General features: G+C 38.9%; 3 protein-coding genes across 7 annotated transcripts; all 3 read left to right on the top strand.

Annotated features, from left to right (window-relative positions):
* The first annotated feature begins 620 nt into the window (after nt 1-620).
* On the top strand, nt 621-21,078 carry LOC103723244 (uncharacterized). 3 transcript variants are annotated; one of them, XM_088718216.2, is made up of 7 exons: nt 621-921; nt 1,032-1,222; nt 1,322-1,367; nt 8,683-8,765; nt 8,849-8,965; nt 15,225-15,301; nt 20,948-21,078. In XM_088718216.2, exons 1-6 carry the CDS (start codon nt 738-740, stop codon nt 15,294-15,296), a joined length of 693 nt encoding a protein of 230 aa, XP_088574342.2. In that variant the 5' UTR covers nt 621-737; the 3' UTR covers nt 15,297-15,301; nt 20,948-21,078. The 3 variants fall into 3 exon arrangements, with proteins under 3 accessions (XP_088574342.2, XP_008812325.4, XP_089785731.1); XM_008814103.6 differs by lacking the exon at nt 20,948-21,078 and adding an exon at nt 19,063-19,213; XM_089929605.1 differs by lacking the exon at nt 20,948-21,078 and having other exon boundaries at nt 15,225-15,441.
* LOC149768088 (zinc finger BED domain-containing protein RICESLEEPER 2-like) lies at nt 18,923-22,288 on the top strand. Of its 3 annotated transcripts, XM_089929603.1 has the most exons (7): nt 18,923-19,213; nt 19,424-20,776; nt 20,868-21,117; nt 21,216-21,298; nt 21,387-21,498; nt 21,854-21,973; nt 22,151-22,288. In XM_089929603.1, exons 1-4 carry the CDS (start codon nt 19,052-19,054, stop codon nt 21,287-21,289), a joined length of 1,839 nt encoding a protein of 612 aa, XP_089785729.1. In that variant the 5' UTR covers nt 18,923-19,051; the 3' UTR covers nt 21,290-21,298; nt 21,387-21,498; nt 21,854-21,973; nt 22,151-22,288. The 3 variants fall into 3 exon arrangements, with proteins under 3 accessions (XP_089785729.1, XP_089785727.1, XP_089785728.1); XM_089929601.1 differs by having other exon boundaries at nt 18,923-20,776; XM_089929602.1 differs by lacking the exons at nt 21,854-21,973; nt 22,151-22,288 and having other exon boundaries at nt 18,923-20,776; nt 21,387-21,664.
* LOC149768087 (DEAD-box ATP-dependent RNA helicase 7-like) lies at nt 21,782-24,337 on the top strand. The gene is made up of 9 exons (XM_089929932.1): nt 21,782-21,973; nt 22,277-22,437; nt 22,529-22,640; nt 22,786-22,887; nt 23,008-23,068; nt 23,143-23,314; nt 23,407-23,503; nt 23,590-23,684; nt 23,914-24,337. The coding sequence occupies exons 1-9, from the start codon at nt 21,782-21,784 to the stop codon at nt 24,101-24,103; spliced, it is 1,182 nt and encodes a 393-aa protein (XP_089786058.1). The 3' UTR covers nt 24,104-24,337.
* Nucleotides 24,338-25,539: the final 1,202 nt, after the last annotated feature.

Genomic DNA, 25,539 nt, shown 5'->3' with positions numbered 1-25,539 from the left:
GTCTCGCAAATTGAAGGCTTAACGTATCGGCTGTTCAGCCGACACACATGATGCTTAGTTCCACAATTCTTTGAACTTGCACTAAAAAATTGAATTATATCTTGTGATTGATTTGATCAAGAATTATCCAATGGCTTGCAATTTGTTATATTCTTAAATTGTTCAAGAGAGAGCCATAGATTGAAAACAAATTAAGCTACCAATTGCTGTTAATGGTGTGAAGTTACTATTCTTTATTTCTTTACCTTAATTTTTGATAGAACATTTCTTTGACCTTACTGCTGCTTCATCAGTGACTCATCAAGTGTTTTAGTTTTATTTTCTTATGTATTCAAATTCTATTTTTCTCTCTTTTTAACTCTTGGCCTTTCTTTTTTGTTTTACCCCCTCTGCAATTATGAATCTTTCTCCTTTACCGGATAGTTTCCAAGCCCCACGCTCTGTCCAATTATGAATGAGGGAGTAAAATTGCCAATTTTTCGCCTTATTAATCGCATGCGGATGCTGCTGCTGCTGCTCGCTTGCCGACCGCAGCTCTGTTAGATTTAAATCTGTGCATCTCGTAGGCCCAGCTGTGTGTCTTAGATGTTGGATTCCTACTCGCTGCAATCGCTGTTCCATTTGCACGACAAGCAGAACTAAACTCCCCGCTCCCCGGGAACTCATCTCCGTCGCCCTCTTATCCACTCTCTTCACTCCTCTCTCTCTCTCTCTCTCTCTCTCTCCTCTTCTTCGCAATGACGCTCCACTCTTCTTCTCCGATCCGCCCGACCCCAGTCCCCCTCACCTCCATCAAACGCCCCCGGGTTCTTCTCCGCCCCGGCCCCTTTCGCGCCTCCGCCGTCTCCTCCGCCCCCAAAGCTCGCTTCGTCGCCAATCGCATCGAGTCCACCTCCGTCCAACAGCTTCGGCGCCCCCTGGGTAATTAAGCCCTCTCTACCTCGCATCTTCCTTCCTTTCTTTCTTTAAACTATTCTTCTGGGAAAGCAAACAAGAAAAGAGAAAGAAAAAAAAAAAAAAAAAACTTGCAGTGGAGTACATGAGCCTGCCGGCGAGCCAGTACTCGGTTCTGGACGCGGAGCGAATCGAACGCGTGGATGAAAACACGTTCAGGTGCTATGTGTACCGTATCAAGTTCTTTTCTTTCGAGGTTTGTCCTGTTCTTGTGGTTCGGGTCGAGGAGGAACCTTCTGGGTGCTGCATCAGGCTCTTGTCTTGCAAGGTTTTTCTTTTTTCTGATCCCTTTCTCCTGCTTTATTTATGCTCTTTTTTTTTTTGAAAAAAATTGATCGATACTGTCGTTGTTTGCCAATGATGGTAGCTGGAAGGTTCGCCGCTGGTGGAAGCTCAGAACGAGAAATTCTCAGGTAAGGGAGCATCAATTCTTGCTAAATATTGTATTAGTTTCTTTTTATTTGGCTTAGTTTTAGCATGAACGTATCTGTGAATGGCCATGTTTGGAGTGCAATGGGAATGTTAATCTAGGAAGCATACTTCAGGTTGCATGCTGCCGGATACATATCAGTTAATGATACCTCTAGGATACTTTTGGAATACTTGTCAGATACTTATTTTAAGTATCTTATTTTTCAAAATTTAAGAAAAAAATTTGTGTACTTCTAAAATACACCAGATATACTTTCCTAATACCTCTGGGGATGAGGATGGAAGGCTTTATTTTCTTTTGTTTTATGATAAGTGTTGACGTTTTACTGATGAGTGTTTAGTTGACTCCATTCTCTCGAGTGTAGCTTGATTTTTTCCTTAGAATTGTGCGGCTAATTCCATGGAGCTGTGACTCCATTCTCTCAAATGTTGCTTGATTTTTTTCTAGAGCCGTGCCTCATTAGAGCTGTGCATCTGACATCAAGCTGTGACTCTTATTTTCCAGAGCCTGCATGCTCATTTTCTAAAGGGATGTGCCTCTGATTTTAGAGAGCCATGTCTCTAATCTTTATGATCTGAGTCTCAATATTTCAAAAGTCTTCATGCTCTTAATCTTTTTCACAAGCAAATGCTTACTAATCATAGAGCTATGCTTTCCTAGACTTACCTTTCCTACAATGCTACAGTTGCTCTTGCCATGTTGCTTTATGCTTGAATTTCCTTGGCTGAGGCATAACAATTGTTTCATAAGGGATTAACTTTTCCTACTGCCACAGACCTATCTTATTTCCCATCCTGAAAGCAACCTGAACCTGACTTGGTGCTCATTAATCTTGTATTGAATCCTGAAAGCGACCTGAACCTGAACCTGACTGGATGTCATGGTAGTCATATTTAATGCTTCGATCCCAATAGATAGGTCCCTTTTCGTAACCTTTTCAGTTATCGTGGATTAAATATAATGATGCACTCCTTGTTTAGCTGAGTCCAGCAATCCCTTTTGGGCATTTAAGTATTTTCAAATAGAATATTAGATCGGTCTCTTTGAAGCGTTTGCACATTGCTGGTCCTTAAGAGGTCTCAAGAGCTTCTTTAAACATAATTTCAGATTCCGTAACATATACATGAGGTCTTGCAAAATTTGGAATTCTCAAAAGTTTAAAAAGTCCTTTTGAATGATTCAAAAGATAACTTATAAAATTTTAAACATGAGCAGAGTGGTGTTTGAACTTCCACAAGTTATTATATTGTTTGAAATAAGAGTTGATTGAGAGAACTCTTTAAGAAAAAAATTTGATGTCAGTTGCATTAGAAGTGGGCTAAAATTATGAACCAAAGGGGACCAAGTCTCATTGTTAGCACTTAATCGAAAGAGGGGCTGAAGCTTGTAAACAATAGGAATTAAATAGTAATCAAGAAAAGTCTTAAAATGCTTGATTAACTAAAGCCATTGTGCCACTGAAGTCTTTGACAGTGAAAGTCCTAAGAGAAAAGATGAGAATTCAAAGTTTTCAAAGCAAAGAATGAAAGAGAGGTCATGTATGAATCTATGGATTTCTGGAGTGGCAAACTGCAGGCACTCATCTTCTAGAATCAGGTTTTTAGACCGTCAGTTTTCTGATTTCGAAACCCTAAAAGATATGTTTGGACCTTGAGTTATATGACAGGACACAGGAATATGATTTCATATCATGTGTTTTAGGATCTCGGCAATCATATTATAGATCCCAGGACAATCTAATTTCAGATTTTAGAGGACAAGGATGCAGGGATTCAGATGTCAAGCCCCAAACACCTTGGTTTCAAGTTTAGATTTTAAACCTATAACAAAAATGTTAAGAATTTCTGTCAAAAACTCGGCAAGCCCCAAATTTCATTTTTCATAAAATAAAAATCAGGCTTTAGATTTAAAAGCATTGAGGTCCTAAGTCTCAAGTCAAGAATCTCTTTCAAGGGGTATGGACTGCAAGTCAAAGGCTTCAAGTCTCATAAAAAAAAATTCCAATTTCCAGGTTCTAGGTCTAAAATTGAAGCATTCAGGTGTTATACTTTTGAGTCCCAGCTTATGATGTTTGAGACCTCAAATGATCTGATTTCAGGTCTAAAAGGAATTGTGATTTGGTTCAAGATTGACTTGAGATATATCTAAATTTTCAGATTTTTATACAAGGGAGTCTTGAGGCATGGGCTTGGATAATAAAACTATCAAGTTTAATTAGCTGCAAACCCTGAGTCTAGTAGAGTCTCATCTAATCATTATATGATTGAATTAACAAGATTAAGGAATCATTTCGAAACTAAGCCTCTAAGTTCTAAACCAAGATGTTACAGACTTCAAACCTTAGCAAGTTCAAAGCTGATTTAAAATGAAGAATTTTCAGAATTACATCAAGGTTTTAAGTCTCAAACCATGAACTCATATTCTGGGTTCGAATACTAATCTTCTCTTCTCAAAAATGCTTAGACATGCTGAAATAATGAGGTCCACCTGAATAAATCTAGCTTTCAATTTGAAGTATCTTTGGCATGTGACTGAATCTAAATCGGGCACAACTTGCAATATTTGAGTCGCCAAGATGCAAAAATAATTTGAAAGTCCATGCAAACACATGTTCAACACAATTTGTGATAGTTCCTTGCTTAAGAATCCAAGTGTCAAACGATCTTGGAACATATTATTCACTGGCCTTTACAGACTTATCCAAATTTGCACCACACAGATAAATTTGTTTGAGCCGACCATGAGTTGGCTATTTAATTGGTGCCGAGTCTAAAATGTCAAGGTTTGAACATTTAGGTTTGCCCTCATAAACTCATAACCCGAAACTTTTCCTAAAATGGTTCTTCATATCAAATATCAAATACGAGTCTTTGATAGGTCAATTAAGTCCAGATCAGATCATTGGACATATAACCTTGTTAATCCAATTTGAGTTTAGTTCATTTTGTTCAAAGTGCTAGACTCAACTATTTGAGCTTGTCCTCCTAAATCCGGGGCATCATCGCATTAAGCATGGACTCAAAAAGAAAAGAGATAGAAATAAAGTAAGTTCGGGTTGGATTCTTGGCTTATGAACTCTTTGGCCATACCAACATGAATTTTTGACTCAATTTGGACTCAAGCCACAAATCTCATTCAATTTGAATATAAAAGATGGTGACTTTCAAAGTTTTATCAAACTTAAAGTAGGGTTAGTCCTCTAACCCTTCTCAAGTTCAAATCTGGGTTAGTCCTTTGACCCTAATTAAATCCATATTGGAGTTAGTCCTCTGAATAGTAAAAGTATGGAACCGTGGTCCATATGAAATTTGGACTTTGGAACCAAAATAGGGGAAGGTTACCAACTCAATCTCTCAAGCCTTAGTTACTGATCCACTGTAGGTCGTCCTCTAAGTCTGGCTAAATTCCAATTATATCGGAGTTAGTCCTATAATCCTGGTCAATTTCAAACTTCGCTAAAGTTAGTTCTCTTTTTTAATTAAAATGAAATTTGGGTTAGTCTCCTGATATTGTTGAAAGTCAAATCTGGGCTTAAGTCTTTTGAGTCCATTATTCAAGATGTGAGTTTAGTCTTGTGAGCTCATATAACATGGAATGGTTGCCGACTCGATCTCTTGAGCCCTAGTTGGTCTTCCTCTTCCTCATATGACTTCAGTTAGTTCTCTGGCTCTAGTCAAATTAAATCCAGGGTTAGTTCCCGACTATCAAGCTCATATTGGAGATGGTCCTCTGATCCATATCAAAATCAAAATTGGAGTTAGTCCTCTAACTCTTGTTAAATCAAAGCTATGGTTAGTCCTTTGACTCTAGTCTAATTCAAGCTAGGTTAGTCCTTGGATCCTAGTCAAGCGCAAGCTAGGGTTAGCCCTTTGACCAACAATGGTGGACTTGTCCCGAACCGCCCAGTTTGGGGCGTACTGACTGAACTATACAGGCAGCGGACCGGGATGGGTCCGACCTCTGGATCAGAAAACCGGTAGAAGGGAAGTGGGAGAAAGAGAGAGAGAGGAAGAGAGAGAGGGAGGAGAGAGTGGCCCGTGGCGTGGTGGCTGGAATAAGGGCGAGGGAGGGGGGAGAGACCCTCTCTCCTTCGTACGTTGGAACAGGGATAGAGCTCCTGTTTCGAAACAAAACAGAGGCTTTTGCCCCTTTTTTTTGTTTTGAAACGAAATAGGGTCTTTCGCCCCTTTCAAAAAAAATAAATAAGAGTGAAGTATGTAGTCACTGCTGGCTTCACTTAAAAAATTCAAAATAATATATAAAAAGTGGTGGAAGCTCCTGTTCCAATGCACGAAGGAGGGAGGGCTTCGAAAGCCCTCTCTCCCCTCTCTCGCCCTTGCTCCGGCTGCTGCTCTCTACCTCTCTCTCCCTCCCTTCCTCCCTCTCTCTTTTCCTCTCTCTCCTTCTCCCTCTCCCCCTCCCTTTCGGTTTTGCTGGCGATTGACATCGGGACACCATGGCATGGGGGCGTACTGTACCATCCCGCCGGTTCTGGTACTGCCTTCATTGCCTTTGATCCTTATCAAATCCAACTAGAGTTAATCCTCTAACTCAAGTTAAAACCAAGCTAGGTTTAGTCCTCTGACCTAGTTAACCAGAATTAGAGTTCTTCGACTGTGGTCAAATGCAAGCTGGACCTCCACGCTGTTAAACTTGAGTAAATCCAAATCCAAGCTCGGCCTTCATGTCATTAAATTGGGCAAATCCAAATCCTTCTAGACCCCCATGTCCCTAGACTAGATCCAAGTTCTTCTCGTCATTCTGCATGTTTGCTTCTATCTACATCATGTAAATCATGTATTATTTTTCCCATTTATTTTATTCATTGATGTAACCTTAGGGTATTCCCCTGGTTAAGCCATGTAATATATTGAGTGGGCAAATTAATAAACTTCAAGTTTATATTTTATTATGTTTTATCTTCTTTCAGCACTTGTGAATAAGGTCTCTCAATTGGAGGTGTCCCAATATCTTGGGGAACATAAAACGAAAAAACCCCTTCCCTTATAGTGACTTTAACGGAGTCATAATCAAACAATGTATCCAGGATGAATATATAAATGAGCTGCAGCTGTGATTAGTTAGTTGGATTGCTGAGGATTTTGTTGTTGATAGTAATTCATCTAGGATGAATGTATTGCTGCAGCAACATCCATGTTGCTAAATAGACATGCACTTATTGCATTCAACCAGCTGGAGTCAGCTGAGCTGCATTGCGTTGTTTCTAGTCCAAGGCAATGTGGGGGCTTCTTCACTTTGCTGCAACTTTACTGAAGGAACAAGGAAGTATAGTAATTTGTTGTACCTGCTCTATATTTTGGTTCTCACTTTCTCTCTTGCTTATACTTGTACTACTACTATTGCAACTGTGACTATGTAAAATTATTATTTTAATTATTCTGGCTAATTGGATATATAACTATAAATGAGCTGCATCTCTGATTAGTTAGTTGGATTGCTGAGGATTTTGTTGTTGATAGTAAGTCATCTAGGATGAATGTATTTCTGCATCAACACCCATGTTGCTAAATAGACATGCCCTTATTGCATTCAGTCAGCCGGAGTCAGCTGAGCTACATTGCGTTGTTTCTAGTCCAAGGCAATGTGGGAATTTCTTCACTTTGCTGCGGCTTTACTGTAGGAACAAGGAAGTGTAGTAATTTGTTGTACCTGCTCTGTATTTTGGTTCTCACTTCCTCTCTTGCTTATGCTTGTACTACTATTGCAACTGTGACTATGTAAAATTATTATTTTAATTATTCTGGCTAATTTGGATGTATAACTATAAATGAGCTGCATCTGTGATTAGTTAGTTGGATTGCTGAGGATTTTGCTGTTGATGGTAATTCATCTAGGATGAATGTATTGCTGCATCAACATCCATGTTGCTAAATAGACATGCACTTATTGCACTCAGCCAGCTGGAGTCAGCTGAGCTGCATTGTGTTGTTTCTAGTTGAAGGCAATGTGGGGATCTCTTCACTTTGCTGCGACTTTACTGAAGGAACAAGGAAGTGTAGTAATTTGTTGTACCTGCTCTGTATTTTAGTTCTCACTTCCTTTCTTGCTTATGCTTGTACTACTCCTATTTCAACGATGACTATGTAAAAGTATTATTTTAATTATTCTGGCTAATTTGGATAGAATAGTCATTATATTGTTGAGCCTATTAGTTTGCTTTTTCAGGGAGAAAGAGTTTTTCTATGAATGTTTCTCATGCTTCCCTCATTCCTATCATCATTTCTCTGAGCTGCCATTATTTGCTGCAATCAGCTTCTCGCCCAATTTGATTCTTGCTTAGTGCAGCTATATTTTTAGAGGGACTTTGATTATCTTTATACATGTATTATTATGGCTACATGCTGCTGTGTATCTGTATTGCATGACAAGTTTCTTATTGTTCTTTCTATTGTGGGCTGTGTTGTAGTTGCTGCAACTACCAAAAGAAGCTTGTTCTTGGTGCACATATTCAGACATGTTTTCAAAATGGTTATTATCATTATTGAAATGCTTAAACTGGAAGCTTTATTCTGGAATTGCATATGATTCCTTGATATCCTCATTGTCTCTTGTTCCAATTGAAGATCTATCTTTGACCAAAGTAGAACATCTATATTTAGATTGTGAATTCCTCATATGGGCTGCTTCCTGAAAGAATAACTTCAAACATATTACTTCCCAACAGGCATCTGTTTTTAATTTAAATGTTGCTGGTTTATTAGGATAGCAAGAAGATTGAAGTAAACTGCAAAATAAAGCGAAGCATCAGAATGGGCAAGCTTAAGTCTGTCGAGTTATTCGTCGATGTGAACCACATGGTTGAAATGTTTATTAATTGAAACTAATTGAAAACTAATTCGTAAAATTCAAAAGCTGTTTCTGGGCTCCATAAGGGGACTGAAGCTTATCATTCGAAAACTCTATCTAGGCCCCATAGTTTGCAAAATTTAGTTGAAAACTCTATAGTTTTTATAGCAAGTTAGGGATTATTACATAATGATTTAGTAATATTAGAAGTTTCTGGTTTGGGTTTAAGGGTGATATCAGGCTTTAAGAGAGACTTGTCTATAAGATAATGCTGTCCACTTTATATATTAAAAGGAAGTTAGGAAGTGTATGTCAGCATGGTTTGTTTCGAAATATCTAACTGGCCAATTTGACACGTGAACGGGAGCATCTCTTTCTGTGTTTGCATTATCATGTTCCAAATAGAATTTTTAGGCTCTACATCTAAGTTGAACTGTTCAATGCCCTTTCAGGACACCTTTGACATTGATTTGGTATGGGAAATGCAGCTTCGATGGCGAATAGAATTTCCTGCAACAGCTATACGCAAAACTCAGAAATGCAGCAGCTTACATCAGATACAACTATTGAGGTTTGCCCAATTGCTGTAACCATTAGCATTATGCAAGTTGAAATAACTATTCTGAACTTCTTTTTAAATGTTATAATACTCAGGTCACCATTGAAATTCCTTTTGCATTTCGAGTGATACCTGTAGAAGTGATTGAATCCACTGGCACCCAGGTCCTTGAACAGTTGTTGAGAATAATGCTTCCACGATTTTTGAAGCAGGTCAGTGGAAGTTCAATGAATTGCTTATTGCACATCCTTTTATGGTTCTAAAGCGAGCACAACACAAGCCACTAATATGGAGTTTCTTTAAATATTTTGTCTGATGAAATGTGTTGTCTGTCCAATAGTTTTGCATTCCTTCTTTCTTGTCATTGATTCTGGCTTTAGCCCATGTTTCTGCAAACAAATACATAAAAAATGCATGAAAAAAGGAAAAAGAAAAAGGAAACAAACCAAGCATACAATGATTCTTACATGGCTCTTCTGAATTCAGTAAAATCTGTAGGATAATGTTGCCAAAAGATTTTGCATTGAAATAGGGTATAAGTTTTAGTCTTTACAAGACTTTCTTTATGGAAAGGTTACCCCCACAGTTAGGAAAACAACTTCCTTTCTGAAGATCATAAAGCCCTCCTAAAGCACACCGCATAGTAAATGAATCAGAAAGTTGCTGAGAAAACCAATTAAGATACCTGCAGGAGACTGTAAAAGCATCAGCTGAGAAAGATTCTAGAAAGCACCGAAAGGCATGCCTATGAAAAAAATCCCAAAAAAGAGTAATAATGCCACTCTCCCTGTCCCTTACCTTTCTGTTTAGTAGTCTTTGATCTTTTAGCTTTCCTCAAAACCTTTCCTTTAAACAAATCAAGGATTAATACATTGCACTGTACCTCTGTACTCTATGACATATACCGTGCCCGAAAAATAAGAACAGGACACAGAGGGATATTACACAATTGTCATGGTACTTATCAAGATGAAACATTACTATTTACTAGTCTTTGTTATCTGGAAAATCCATGATCTGGATCAGACTATTTGGTTAAAATTGCTTTCAGTGATCCATATATGATCCTTTAACTGGGATGATTTGGATTGTAAGATCCAAATAAAGGTCATACAATTACGTATTAAAGCAATTAGAATGCCGTCTTTTAAGATCCATTCATTTCTTGACTTTTATAATAATCGATTGATCATTATTGAGCTTCCAAAACATGATGATAAAATTGGCAATCTCCTTAGAGTCTTCAACTTCCAAGCAAGGTTTTAAATTTTGGCAGAAACTGATCCGCTTTGGTCGAAAGTGATTGGTTTTGGCTGCGACAGAAGCAACTGACCCCAGTTTCAGGTTTCGGTCAGTTTTGGTGATTTTGGTCAGTTTCAAATTGAAACTAACTGTATGTGGTTTTCTAAACTTTGTTTTGATGTTTCTATCATGCATTTGTCATCTCCTTGTTTATTCAAGTACATCAGCTATGTAGTACCAATTTTTGATGGAATTTCTTTTTTTAAGTTAAAAAGGGATAGATAATAAATATAATTCTTGATGGCCAAGGTTTCTAATGACTCTTAATACTCTACAAACATTACTATAAAAAACTAAATACAATATATTTTACAAAAATAATTTTTTTTATATACAAAAATAAATTTCATGACTTCTCACCCTGGTGGGGAGCCATCTCTCATTTTTCCTCATCTCTACCAACACTCTCACCCACATTTTGATGATGATGATGGCCACTAGCATTTGCATGAGTCACCTTGCTACAGTATGGGGTTTGAATAGGTACACCTAGTTTACTTCGCACTCCTGTGTTCTTATCTTGTTAATTTATGCTTGCTTGGTTGATATTTGGTATTTTATTTAAGAGATTGGTACATTCATGTAATATATTTCGTGCAGAGTCAAATAATTTAATTTCAGATTGTAACTAATCATATAAGTTATGATCCTAGATAACCTAAAATACAATCAAATGATAGGAAATGACTTGCTCATAGTTTGACTTGCAGCTTGGAACTATCCAAACTATATAAGTCATGAATCTACATAAAACACAATCAAATGATGGAAAATAGCTTACCTTGATTTTCTTTGTTTTTTCTTAATTTTTAAAGATTTTTCCTAGTTTTTTTGGTCAAAACTCCAAGACTCAGAGCAACACTGCACTGAAACTGCTAAAACTAAGATTCCACTCAAGGGAGGGAGACTGAAACCAAAACTGAGTTTTACAACTTGCTCCCAAGAGTTATGCTATATAAGTCATGAATCTACATAAAACACAATCAAATGATGGAAAATAACTTACCTTGATTTTCTTTGTTTTTTCTTAATTTTTAAAGATTTTTCCTATTTTTTTGGTCAAAACTCCAAGACTCGGAGCAACACTGCACTGAAACTGCTAAAACTAAGATTCCACTCAAGGGAGGGAGACTGAAACCAAAACTGAGTTTTACAACTTGCTCCCAAGAGTTATGAAAAAAATTAGTTCTTTGGGAGCTAAGGCTTAGAGTTCATATTCACCACTCTTCTAGTGTTAGTAGAATCCAATTCCTTCTCCAATCTTCTAGCCCAAAAGAAAATTGATGCAGTTTGAGGGGCAAAGCGAGCTTTGTTGTTAGATTCAAATTGGAATTTAATTTGCTTGTGAGGATGAGAGACATCAAGGTGCTGCATAACATTCAACTAGTAGATGAGCTACTAATTGTTGTTCAAGGGAAGAAGGCAATTTTATATATCAATTTTGGTTCAGGGAATGGTGATGATGGTGTAACATATTGCATATCATTTTCTTTGTTCTGCAAGCATATGTGTACGTTTACATTTTTTGGGTCAAACAAAGATACTCTATGAACTTATATGGTGGCATATAGTATATTGAATAACCAAATATGACTTTTGTTTCTTGTGAAAATTCTTTATGAGCTATTGATTGTTGAAAATTGAACTTCTTGTGTCCTTATATGATGATTTCTCATTGTTTTGGTGGAAGTATTGTTATTTGTTCATGTTAATATCTTTTGGAAGAACTCCCACCTGCATGATAATTACCCAGGCCCAAATACTTAGGGATGCTCCACTCATCCTAGAACCTCTGGCTGCTAGGCAGAGGGGTGTAACCACTGGGTTGAGCCCTCATTCACCGTTCACATTAATATTTAATTAAAGTTCTTACTTGTCATATAGTTTTACCCCTTTTGTTTATTATTTAAAAGAAACTAGAATCTTGTGATCTCTGATCCAATCCACCCCCATCTATGGTGTAGAATATGATCCTGATATTGACAACGTTGTGAACCATGTTTGCACTTCTCTGTAAAGTTTAAGAATAAGCATAATCCTTTCATGATATAATAATACTGATAAGCATTTAATAGACTATTGAAATAAATATCATGATCTGAAAGCTTCTGATCATGGTATGTCTCTTCCTTCCTCACAAGGCTACTGATGTTGGGCAGGGACTTCATGTATTATCTTATCACCCCCATAAGGGGAATATCCTAGTTCTGCCCCTTGTAGACTCTTGGAAACTCCCATCATGGTGATGGTAGGATTTTGCTTTCTATGATGAAAAGATGCTCTTTTGCAACTCTTCTTTACCGCACTAATACCTGATTTTTGTCATTTTTTTACCATTAGATTGTTCTACCTTTGCAGGGCTTGACATGGTCACAAAATTTTCTGCACAAAACTACGATTAGAATCATGGTATGCCGAACCGGCCCGTACGAACCGGTCCGGCTAGCTACCAGTACGCCGGAGCCGTGGAAATCGATACGGGCCGGTTCTGTGCCGAAGACGAAGAGAAGAAGAGAGAGCGCGGGGAAGAGAGGGAGGGAGGAGGCCTGTGGCTGCCATCGGAGAGCCGTGGAGGGGTGGCGAAGCCCGGCAGGGGGCTGGGGAACCCGCGGAGGCGTGGCGGAGGCCAAGGCCGCGGCCGCAGGTTTTTAATTTAGGGGTTTTAAGTGAAATCCGCCGCGCCCCCGTGGGTTTCCCCACCCCCTGCCAGGCTCCGCCACCCCGACCTTCGCCGCCTCTCTGTGGCTCTCCGATGGCGGCCACAGGTCTCCTCCCTCCCTCTCTTCTCCTCGCTCTCTCTCGTTCTCTTCTTCTTTTCCGGCTCCGGCGAGGAAGAGCTGGCCGGTTCGAACCGTCCGGTTCCGGTCCAGTTGGCGACCGGTACGCCAACCGGACTCGGTACGGCGGACCTTGATTAGAATGATTCCATCATAGTTTGACGTAGAATGGGGGTGGGGTTTATGTGGTGGACTCGGACGGAAGGGCTGATCTTTGCTCTCTCTTTTTGTTTTTCTCAAGTGGCGGTTAGTGTTTTGATTGATGGAAGGATGAAGGAATAATAAGATGGAGATGATGAAGAGATTGGGTTCTATGGATGGCAGCCAAGTTAAGAAAATGACGAATAATTGGACTAGGACTAGAGTTAGGGCGTGGTGATGATGGATGCAAGAAAGATGTAAGGAAGATAACTAGGTCTTGATTGAAAGAGTCTCACCTTCGCTCAAGAACCCAAGGTTGGCATGAAGAAGGAGAAGGAGTCTCACCTTTCCAGCTTCTACCGATGAAGAACCTCGGCGTCTCACCAAGAGTTTCCAAGGCGTCTCACCTAGGAAGAAGGAACTTTTGGAGTCTCACCAAAGGAGGAAGAAGAAGCCTCACGCCTCTCAATCTCAAGGGCAATTGAAAACCAAAATTAATTCTCTGATTAATTTCATTCATCATACCTCCTCTTTTATAGAGAGAGGTTGGCAAGAGATAAATATTAACAGCAGAATTTTGGGGGACTCCTAACCAAATAAGGACTCGACTAAAGATCAAACCTCTTAATGATCAACTTGACACCTTACCTATTAAAGCCTATCCAAAATTGGATTGTACTCTAGGCGTACGGATGGATCCCTAGAATTGAGAAACCCCACCACATGCAAGAGAACTAACCAAGTGGAAAACCTCCTTGCCGTATGAGATCAATCCTAATTTTATTGGGATCTCATATAACACGTGAACCACTCTTCAAAGACTCATTCAACAACTGACTAAATAAGTTTCTTACCTAATTGGACTCCTCTCTTGATGTGAGGATAAGGCCTAAAAAGAAGGCACTCAACCACAAGCAAGAGACCTAGTCCAATGGAAACTCCTTCATGCCGTGTGGACCAAGTCCAAGTTTTATTTGGACTCATTCCGATGTGACATGTGGCGACTCCTACTAAATCAAAGACCCATTCAACGCCTTGACTCAATCTAAGTTAGGCGTTGAGAACCCTAACTCAATGTGAATTTATTCACTTATTACATGGACATAATCTCACTACAACTTGGACTCAACTTCACTCACACGACTAAACCAAATACTCTACACATGGACTCAATATGACTTGACACCTAATGTTGGACTCATAACTCAATAATAGACTCAACTCATTGTGATTTGGTGCTTCATGGTTGGGCTCTGTCTCCATGTGTGCCCCACGATTCAATTGGGCTCAGGAAGGGCTCTTGCTCTTGAGCGGCTTGATTCGCCCAAAGAATGAAGATTCCATCTCCATGCGTGTCCCATGATTCAATTGGGCTCATGAAGGGCTCATGCTCCTGCATCACAAGGCTACTGATGTTGGGCAATGACTTCATGTATTATCTTATCACCCCCATAAGGGGAATATCCTAGTTCTGCCCCTTGTAGACTCTTGGAAACTCCCATCATGGTGATGGTAGGATTTTGCTTTCTATGGTGAAAAGATGCTCTTCTGCAACTCTTCTTTACTGCACGAATACCTGACTTTTGTCATTTTTTTACCATTAGATTGTTCTACCTTTGCAGGGCTTGACATGGTCACAAAATTTCCTGCACAAAACTACGATTAGAATGATCCCATCATAGTTTGTTTTGGCGATGATTTTAGGACATGGTTGCTTGCAGTTACTACCAAGATGCACTACCTTTTAGCTCTCCTTGTGATATTATTAGTGATTAAACATTAATCGGTCACTTATTTTTGGGAATTACCTTTGCATAACCATTTGTGAAATTTTGCTGAATGTTCGACAATTATATCTGCAGCATGTCATTATGAAGAAAAACTACTATCGGTAAATGAGGCAGAGCAATCCATGGATGTCACATGGAATACAAGTCCATAAATATGGAAACACTTGCCTTTCTTTTTCTTGTATCTTTGCTTGATATTGTGTTTTCTTTTTTCGTTTCAACGCTTGCATTTTTCAAACTATATCCAGCCAAAGCCATATTTGTCCATATGTTTGTTAAAATCAGTTTCTGCTGCCCCAATAGCTCCTGGATAATATTTTAACTATTTATTTCAAATTTGATAGTTCTCAATGTACGAGATGTGTAGAATGATACTGCTCATGAAATTTCAGCAACTTTTCCCACTCCTTTTGTTTTAATGTCCATAATATCTAATGTAACAATGACCTGTGTTCTTTCAGCTTGTTAAGGACTACCAGGCTTGGGCCTCGGGTGACATCTCAAGGCAGCCTCTTGGAACAGGTGAACTTTGAAGCGGGTAAAAGAAAATGGTGGTGGAGCCTCATTATAGAATTTGATCTTGTTTGGTTTGGCTTCAATGTCCATGTTGTGTATTTACATATATTTTAATGACCTCCAACTGGGATTGAAATCAAATGCAAGTACTTGCTTACCTGAGCTTGGCTTTGGAGATGATAATTTCTAGAACTTTTTCGAGAAATGAGACTTTCCTGAAATCTGCAGATTAAAATAGGCAAAATTTACTATTGTCGGGTTATCCCTAAAGATTTAGCTCTAAATTTTTTTCCCTAGCCACTGCACAATAAGTAACCCATATCTTTTTCTGATACAAAGTAACCCATGTCTTTTAAGTGCTGCCTTTTTATGTTTAAATATTTCCCAATCAGTTTGGAAGCTGTATTTCAGGAGGCTGGCCAGAAAGGTCCACCCTGTTGTCAATTGGTTTTCTGTTTGATTCTATGTTATGTTTGCATAGCCTGTATTATATTCTCGGTTGCTGCCACTGGCAGTCAAACTATCTGCAGCCATGAATTGGCCATCATCCAGAGTGCAGCTGTGTAATATATCAGGGGTATCACCATTATCTCTCCCTTCATCGATGGGATCTCTTGGGGAAGTGAGGATGCAAAAATTCCCTCGTAAATCTGCAGATGGTGAGATATGAGTTTAGAGCAGGGGTGCCTAGGGTTCTGGGTCAACTCTATTACCAAACTGAACTAGATTTATTGTGCTGTCGTGGTTCGGTTGTAGGATGGGTTGGTTTTGTTTTTGGTTCTCCTTTCAAAGAATCTAATTGGATCAGTTTGGTTCCAGGGAAATCCAATCTAACCTGAATCAGACTAATCTATATTTCGGTTTGGTTCACTATGTCATAGGTTCATGGTTGATGATATTGTTATTGCCATTATTTTATTTTTGTGCAGCAAATATTTGGTTTTGTTTTGTAACACGTTATATCCAAAATTTATAGCTTGTTTAGCATAATTCATGAAAGCGGTAGCACGTTGCATCTCAAACCTCGTATCTTTTCTTCAGTTTTGCCTTGGGTCTTTTTGGTAAGCAAGGTTTGTTTAGTGGGTTCGGGTTGTGCCTTTTATGTGGAAGAATGTTTCATCTTTTTTTGATGACGTCAATCATTTGATTGAACAATAGCCACTTTAAGATTTGTTTAGATAGAAGAAAGAAAAGTTTAGAGTGCTTGGAGATATGTGCGAGGTCCGATCTAGTGATTGACATTATGAAAGAAGATCAATCAATCTTTCACGCACGAATGGTACAATCTGAACTCTTGGTTGGGTGACAATAATATGTTAGGGATATTTCTTACTATTGGCACAAGAAGGAATGTATGCCATGTGCCATGTGTTGGTCTCTCCATGTTCTAGAAATTTGAGGGACTAACTTTAGACTGCAATGTATCTTGATCAACTTGATGCTCTTGTCTTAGGCTAGCTATTAGCTAGGAGAGGCGTATGGTTACTTGAATATTTGTTTGGTACTTGGAATTCTCCAAACAACTATAAAATAAAATGATAAGATTTCTTTAGTATCTTGGAACAAAAGATGTTGCTAAATTGATATACAATTTAGCGAGATGGTTTTATTGTTGGAATTAATTAGCCAAATAAAAGAATAAAAAACTCCTCAGACATCTTTAAAAAAGGGTTCCAAAAATTTACATCCCTTTCATTGGAAAATAAGAAACTAGTTGAAGAAGTTGGTCATGATCAACTCAAAGAACAAACAGATAATTACTTTTTAAGTACTCTTTGGCATCACTTTTATTTTACTCTTTCAAAAAATATATTTTTATTTTAAAAAATATAATAAATATGTTTGGTATAATTAAGTGGATGGGGTGGTAGTGGCAGTGGACAAAGTGAGCTAGCAGTGGTATTGGTGGCGGGGTGCTAGTATTGCGGCATAGGAGGCGGCGATGACGACAGTGCTGATGTACAATAGAGGCAGTGAACATAGTAATAGTGATGTTATCGGTAATCAGGTTGCTGCACAAAATCTGTGTTGGTTGAGGTGACTGTAGTAATGATGGTGGAGGAGACATCAATGATAACAGCAAAAAAACTAAGAGTTTTTTAAAAAAAATTAAAATAAAGTATTTTACTTTCATATTTTAAAATAAGAAAAAATATTTTTTAGAAACTGAATAATAATAGATATTTATGTGTATTTTTTATCAAAAAAATGATTAATTATTTTCATTTTGTTGTTATAGCTGAGGCTTACAGGCATTTTCGACAGCAAAAGCTGTTGCAAGATAGAAAGAGCAGTCCTTCATCACCTCTAATTCTCTAGTTGTCCTCGTCAATTGATTATCATAGTATGCTGTCAGGTCTAAGGCTGCAAATGGGTCGGGTCGACCCGGGACCCGACCCGACCCGACCCGCTTTAGACCCGACCCGACCCGAATTTTAGGACCCGCGGGGCCGGGTCGGGTCCTAAATTTAGACCCGATCTATTTTTCGGGTCGGGTCGGGTCCACCCAATCTTGATCCGGGACCCGACCCGACCCGTTACTATATAAAGGCTTAAAGCTAAATCCCTAAATCCCTTCGGCCTTCCTCTCTTTTCGATCCCGTATTTCCGTGTGGCCGACGGCCGTGCCCTAGATCTCGATCGCCTTCCAGCCTTCCTCTCCTTTTCGATCCCGTGCGGCCGTGCCCACTGCCCAGCAGCCCAGGTGCCCTGGATCTTGAGCGCCTTCCTCTCTTTTTCGATCCCGTGCGATCGTGCCCAGGTGCCCCGTGCCCTAGATCTTGAGCTGCGGCGGCGGAGAAGAGTAGACCGCTTCCGTGTGGCCGTGCCCGACTTCCGGCTCTCCAGTCTCCAGTCCGCGGATCTCCCCCTTGGCCTCTCCCCATTCTTCAGCGTCCCAAGGACCTTGCTGTACGCCTGTACCAGGTGCTAGTCGCCTTTGTCCTCTATATTTTTCATCCTGATATCTTGCAAATCGTTTCCAAAATATTTTGCTAATGCTATTCTTGTTCTATTATGATAATGGATAAGTAGATCTTGAGCTGCGGCGGCGGAGAAGAGAAGACAGCTTCTGTGCCCGGTGCGGCGGTGCCCTAGATCTCCCGACTTCCGGCTCCCCATTCCGCGGATCTCCCTCTCCCCATTCTTCGTCGTCCCAAGGTATGTCCCTCCTATGTATTTTTTTTAGCATAGGCCGGGAGGAGGTTCCGGCGAGGGGGGCTTGTCTTGTAACAGGGCAACGAGGCTGGACTTGATGTTGGGACTTGGGACCGAACTAGTGCAGCAGCGCTGAATATGGGATTATCTCAAGAAAACAGTACGAGTATCTTTGAGGAAAGATAATGATTTATTGATTTAATTGAAAGAATCAGGATGACTGTTAGTCTGTTACTGCATGGGCTGGCCGAATATCATTTTGGTTCTCACCTGGTCTTCATTTTTATGTGCACTATATTTTAAGTTTCTTAGTGCTTTAGTAATCATATTTACCTCCATTTTATAACTATTTAAAAGATGCTTTAGTTATATGAAGTACGCTTTAGTTATATGAAGTCTGTAGTGTCACTTTGTCAGTAATTTTGAATAGTTAACTACATGACATGGCATTTACTTCAGCTTTTAGGAATACTGAAATGTTGTTCATAGCTTAAATTTTGTAAATAAACTGATCATGATTTTTTTATGCATGCAATAACATGATAGACATTATAAAGCTTAGATTATATGCATCTATAAAGTTGCATTTTATGCTCATACATTTTTATTGATTTCTATGCAAAATAGGTTAATGTCTACGATGGATAGCAATGAAAATATGGCTGAAGTTTCAAGTGTACTTCGTTGTGGTAGTTCTCAAGCTATAGAGCCTTCTAATACAGATAGCTCTAAAACGAACAAAAGAAAGAGATCGGAGATATGGAATCACTATTGTGAGGTACAAAACCAAAAGGACAAGGCTAAATGTAATTATTGTCGTTTTATTTTTTCAGCTGATCCAAAAAATGGGACAAGTCATCTTCACAAGCATACAAATATTTGTAAGGCAAAAAAATTTCATGATAAGAAACAGAAAATATTAATAGGCACTGTGACTTCGAAAGATGGTGTTCCGTTGAACGAATTAGTTCCCTATTCATTTGATCAGGAAAGAAGTCGTGAGGACCTTGCAAGGATGGTAATTCTACAAGAGATGCCATTTACAACAGTTGAACATCCAGCCTTTCAGATGTTTATTAGGAACCTTAGACCAGAATTTCATATTGTTTCAAGGACAACATTGTCTTCTGATTGCTTTAAAACTTATGAAAAGGAAAAACGAAGACTTGAAGATTTGTTCAAGACGAACTGTGGAAGAATCAGCTTAACATCGGACATGTGGACATCAAATCAAACATTGGGATATATGTGTCTGACTGCACATTACATCACTAATGATTGGAAACTGAAAAAGCATATTATCAATTTTAAGTTGGTTCCTTCACCACACACAGGCTTAGTCATTAGTGATGCTATAGCTAACTGTATTTTATCTTGGAATATTGAGAAAAGGTTGGGTTCAATCACTCTTGATAATTTGTCAGCAAATACAGTTGTAGCAACAGAACTTCAAAAACAATTTAGAAAAGATTTACTTTTGGATGGTAAATTCTTTCATGTGCGTTGTTGTGCACATATTCTTAATTTGATTGTGAAGGATGGGTTGAAGGTAGTGGAGGGTGCTATTCATAGGATCCGTGAGGCTGTTAAATATATAAAATCATCTCAAGGAAGGTTGGAATTGTTTATGGGAATTGTGAAACAGTTCAAGATGAATGGTAAGAAAAGGATATGCATAGATGTACCTACTCGTTGGAATTCTACATATCTCATGTTAAATGATGCTATAGAATTCAAGGATGTATTTATGCGACTTGTGGCCCGGGATCCTAATTTTGATAATGCGCCAACTGAGGAAGATTGGTCTCAAGGCATTATTATTTGTAACTTCTTAAAGGCTTTTCATCTTATAACTGAAGTTTTTTCACAAACAAAAAATCCAACTGCAAATTTGTATTTCTATGAAATTTGGAGAATCAATATGCTCTTGATTGAAGAATCTAGAAGTCAGAATGCAGTTGTGATGATGATGGCTTTAAAGATGCAAGAAAAATTTGACAAATATTGGAAGGAATGCTCTCACATTCTTGCTGTAGGGGTTGTTCTTGATCCAAGACATAAGATGAATCTTATTATTTATTGCTTTCAGACAATCCATGGTAATGGTGATCGTGCTTCATTTGAGATCAACAAAGTGCGTGAAGTTCTTCAAACTTTTTATGATAATTATGCAATTTTATATGGCACAAATGTCTCTCTTGTTCAAGTGGATGAGAGGGTGTCTACATCCCAAGGTGGAAGACATGAGAATCGTTTTATGCATGGCTATAAAGAATTCATCCACGGAGTACAAGTTACCCAACCATCGAAGTCAGAATTAGAGACCTATTTGGAAGAGAAGGTGTTTTACGATCTCTAATTTGGATGCTTACATTAAATTATTAGTCAATAATTCTAATAAAAATGACTTGCTATTTAATTTTTTGGAGCAGGTTCATCCATTAGAAGATCAAAATTTTGACATTCTACAGTATTGGAAATTCAATGAATCTAAATATCCAATATTGTCTAGGATGGTACGTGATATCTTGGCAATTCCCGTTTCTACCGTTGCATCTGAGTCTGCCTTCAGCACTGCTGGCAGGGTTTTGGATGATTTTCGTAGCAGTCTATCTCCGAATACGGTTGAGGTATTGATATGCGCACAAGATTGGCTTCGAGATAGCTTGCCTCATCTTGCAGGTTCAATTTCTACAACATTCATAAATTTTATCATGTACCAGCTGTACTAGTGCTTAGAAACTTTGAGATTTTTAATTTCGTATTTTTTTCATTTGTAGATATTCCACCTCCTCATACAAAATACAAGGTTGAAGATTACGAAACTGTTGTTGATATTAATACCGATGATTAGCTTATGCTGGTAAGTAGTAACAATCATCTTCATTATTATGTTGACATTTGAATTCTCTAATTTGCATCATCTCACGTTGCTTCTTTGAGTTATGCAGGATGGTGGTAATCTATCTTAACTGATGTTCTTGATTGTTTCTGCCGTGCGGGTGATCCTTTAGCTGTGGTCGAATGGATGAAGAAAATTGTGGTTCATTATACATGTTCTTAGTTATGTAATTCTAAAATTCACTGAATATGATGTTGATGCTATGATGCATCCTTTTTGGATTGTCATATGGGGTTGAATTTTGCTTTGAAAAATTCTGTGAAAAATTGGTTCAACTTTTGAGCTTCATCCTTCTACATGAATATCTTCTGCTTTCCCTTTTTGTACTATGTCAGCTCTTCGTCAGCTCTTTTAAATATTGTTTCTTTTTGAGCACTCTCCTTCTTTGCTATTCTTCATGCAGGTCTAGTTTTTAATGAACCCTAGTTTTTTCATTTTACTAGGATGATTGATGACACATTGACACCACTAACACATTGTCTCAGTCACCAGATTTTGCCCCCCCTGTATTTCCAGGTTTTGGATGCTTATGAAGATGAGTATGGAGGAATCATCATCGAATCAGAGAGATTGCCTTGGAATGCAAATGTCTTTGCTTCTGCCCTGCGAGCATCTCTTTCCCAGTGGAAAGTTGAGGTATTTGAAAGCACTAAATCATCAATCTATACACCAGCATCTATACAATCTATTTCACTTTATTTTGGGTTTTGATGATCTGAAACCATGGTCTTCAACTAGACTTGCTTCTACAATGCACAAAATATCTTCAATTTCCAATGAATGTCATGTGGTGGCTTCATTTTATATCTGCAGCCCAGTTAATAGTGGCTGTGGTTGAGCATATAAGTTGAAAATTAATGTCATGAAAGCGAGGCAAAGCTTTACTCTTTTAACAAGCTTGCACCTTAGTTGCAATGGATACAGCAGATTGTCAAGTAGACTCCAGTTCATGAAAGGTTTCTGAAACTTGATAAGAAAACTGCCGATCTTGTTGGTAATGAGAAGCTGAAGGCTAGTGCCAGTGTTAGACATCTTGTTCTTCCCTGTACGCGTCAAGCAAGAGTACAACTTATTCCAGATATTATTCACTGTTATAGCCGGTTTGTAGCTTTTATCGGTCTTATTTTTATTGTTTTCCTTTTCTGCACTAAATTTTCTAAATGTTTTCTATGTCAAAATTTCCTTGTTCAGTGGAGGCCGTACCATTATTTTTACTGAGACAAAAGAATCTGCATCTGAACTTGCTGGATCATTACCTGGGTCGAGGGCTTTGCATGGAGATATAGTGCAAGCTCAACGGGAAGTAAGTAGTAATGATGATATTAAAATTATGCTTCACCTGGAATTACGCTGAATGCACATGAGGCACCTAATAAATTTTACCACCTGCCTCAGTGACTTTTCAGCAATATAATCCTTTATAATTTGTAGGAGTTGATTTTATGCAGGTCATACTTGCTGGATTTAGGTCAGGCAGGTTTTTGGTTTTGGTGGCCACAAATGTGGCTGCACGTGGCTTAGACATCCAGGATGTGCAATTGATTATTCAGGTATTCATGTAAATCCTGGACTGTGTCATGTTAGTTATTGATCTATAAGTTTCAGACTTCATAATAAAAGGTTGGTTTATTAATTATTTGGGTGGTAATAACTATGTTTACATTTCTCAGTGTGAGCCCCCACGTGATGTTGAAGCCTACATCCATCGTTCAGGGCGAACTGGGAGGGCTGGTATTTTATCACTTTTGATTTCAATAATGATTTTGGAGTTTGATGAGTTGCTAACAAATCGAAGTTACTCTCAGGCAATACTGGAGTTGCTATATTGCTATACGAGCCCAGATATTCATATAGCATTTCTAGATTAGAAAGAGAATCAGGTGTCAAATTTGAGCACATCTCTCCTCCGCAACCTGCTGATGTTGCTGAATCTGCTGGATCTGATGCGGCTAAAGCTATCTCAAACATCTCTGATAGGTAATGCTTCTGTTACTTGAAAAAGTAGAATTGCCTTTAATAAATATATGTTGATTGTTAGCTCAGTGCGTAAATTTTGGTTTATAATGCAGCGTGATTCCAGTTTTTCAGTCACAAGCAGAGCAACTTTTGAGTTCCTCTGGTTTATCAGCTGTGGATTTACTTGCAAAAGCACTGGCAAAGGCTGCAGTAAGAAATACTGTTATTCTCTCCGGAGCTCTTAATATTGCTAAAAATCCTCCAACCATTATGATAAGTTCCTTTTCCTTTTGCAGGGATACACTGACATAAAACAAAGATCCCTGCTCTCTTCTATTGAGAACTATGTAACCCTACTTCTTCAGGCAGGAAAGACAATCGACTCACCAGCGTAAGTATAGAACTTGATTCCCACCAATTGCAGTTTACTTTTTTTCTAAAATAACCATTCGAAAAAAATACACAACATTCTTTGCCATGCTTGCTAAAAACATCAATTGCTCGTTAACAAAGGGCATGATGACATTCTGTATTGAATGGTGGACCCATAATCATTTTTCCAGAAAATTAGTCTTATAGTGATCCTTATCTGATTCTGGTTTCTCTGATATCAACCTCAGGTTTGCTTTTAGTATCTTGAGAAGAGTCTTGCCTAATGAAAATATTGGCGGGGTGAAGGGCCTTTCTCTTACCGCTGATGGAGTGGGAGCGGTGTTTGATGTGCCTGCTGATGATGTGAATGCATTCGTTGAAGTTATGTTGAATGTACCATTTAGAAATTATCCGGTCTGTGTTTTAATTGTGCCTTAGTTTATTTAGTGTTTCTGTATTCGGGTGCCAATACACGAACTATTGTCTAAGTTCGGTGTTGGTGATTGTCAGAAATGTCAATCCCGGTATATACATTGTTCTGGTAAACTGGCAAAGAATTATGTTGTTCAACTACTAGACCTCAACAAATGAATTATTAGGATGCTAAGACAATTTACAATTCAGATTTTGTCATTGTTAATAAAGATACTGTCTACATCAGGAGCTTGGATATGGCTAGTGCAAGATATTGGCAATGCATAGCATCCCCCATCTAATGTTTGCTTTTTTCTACTGCTCCGTATTGGTTGCATGTGTGAATAGGCTTGGCTTGCAGAAAATAATTGTTTAACTTTGCTTGCTCTGGGGTTAAAACTTGTTCATCTCATGGACCCGACCGGACCCAAACCCGGATCCGATCGGATCCGGATCCGACCCGACCCGAATGACCCGACGGGGTCGGCATCGACCCGACCTGACCCGACCCGAATTTCAACCGGGTCGGGTCTGAGTCCAAAATTAGGACCCGAACAAAAAACCGGGTCGGGTCGGGGTCACTCAGGACCCGACCCGACCCGACCCATTTGCAGCCCTAGTCAGGTCTTATTTTGAAAAGATTGCAGCACATGTATTTGATCCATTAAGATATGCTTTGTTTAGAGAGGCTCCATTTCGTACAAATTACGGTCACATCATCGATCAATCATGTCCATTCTCCATACAAACTCCAGCCCGATCGAACAAGCCAATTGGATCTAATCAGGTCGAACCGTAGGAAGACCCACTCAAACTCATCTCCGGCCCCACCCACAACCCCGCGGGTCTCAGGTATGATTCTATCCGTGGGATGAATTAAAACCTGCCGGTCTCTTGCCCACCGATATGTTAAGTTATATAACCTTACACCGTGTTCGGGTTGTATTTCCTGATCTTCTTTCTTTCAATGGTCAATGGCAATAGATGCAACCTCTATCTTCTTCTTCTTCTACTTATTTATTTATTTATTTATAACGACGGCTTACACATAATGGACATAAGTACATTCCATAAAATTAAAAAAAAAAATTAATATAGTAGAAACGGAATAGAGAAGTAGTTTTCCCAAATAAATTCTTCCGAGTGTTGCGCAGCATAAGCTGCTACTCAATCCACAATACGGTTTTTCTGTAGACATGAAAAGCCTGATAGGAGGCACACTCACCCAGCAAGTTGCAGATGTCATAGAGCGGGCGTATTCCGCCGGCAGCACGCTCCAGATCCTAAATTCACTCGATCACTATGGCTAAGTTCACTTCTAAAATGATATGGTCTGCCCTCAACACCTGCCTCGCCCCTCTCCCGATTCTGTAGGTATAATGTAATGTGATAGGTTATAGCCTCTCTTTTTTTTTTGCTAAGGCAGGTGGATCATATCAAACGAGTACGGATGCACCCAA

The sequence above is a fragment of the Phoenix dactylifera genome, chromosome 3 (genome assembly GCF_051530095.1).
Source record: "Phoenix dactylifera cultivar Ajwa chromosome 3, Ajwa_hap1_PhDact_Kaust_v1.1, whole genome shotgun sequence".
Taxonomy (NCBI): Eukaryota; Viridiplantae; Streptophyta; class Magnoliopsida; order Arecales; family Arecaceae; genus Phoenix; species Phoenix dactylifera.
This window is presented reverse-complemented; position numbering and strand designations above follow the sequence as displayed.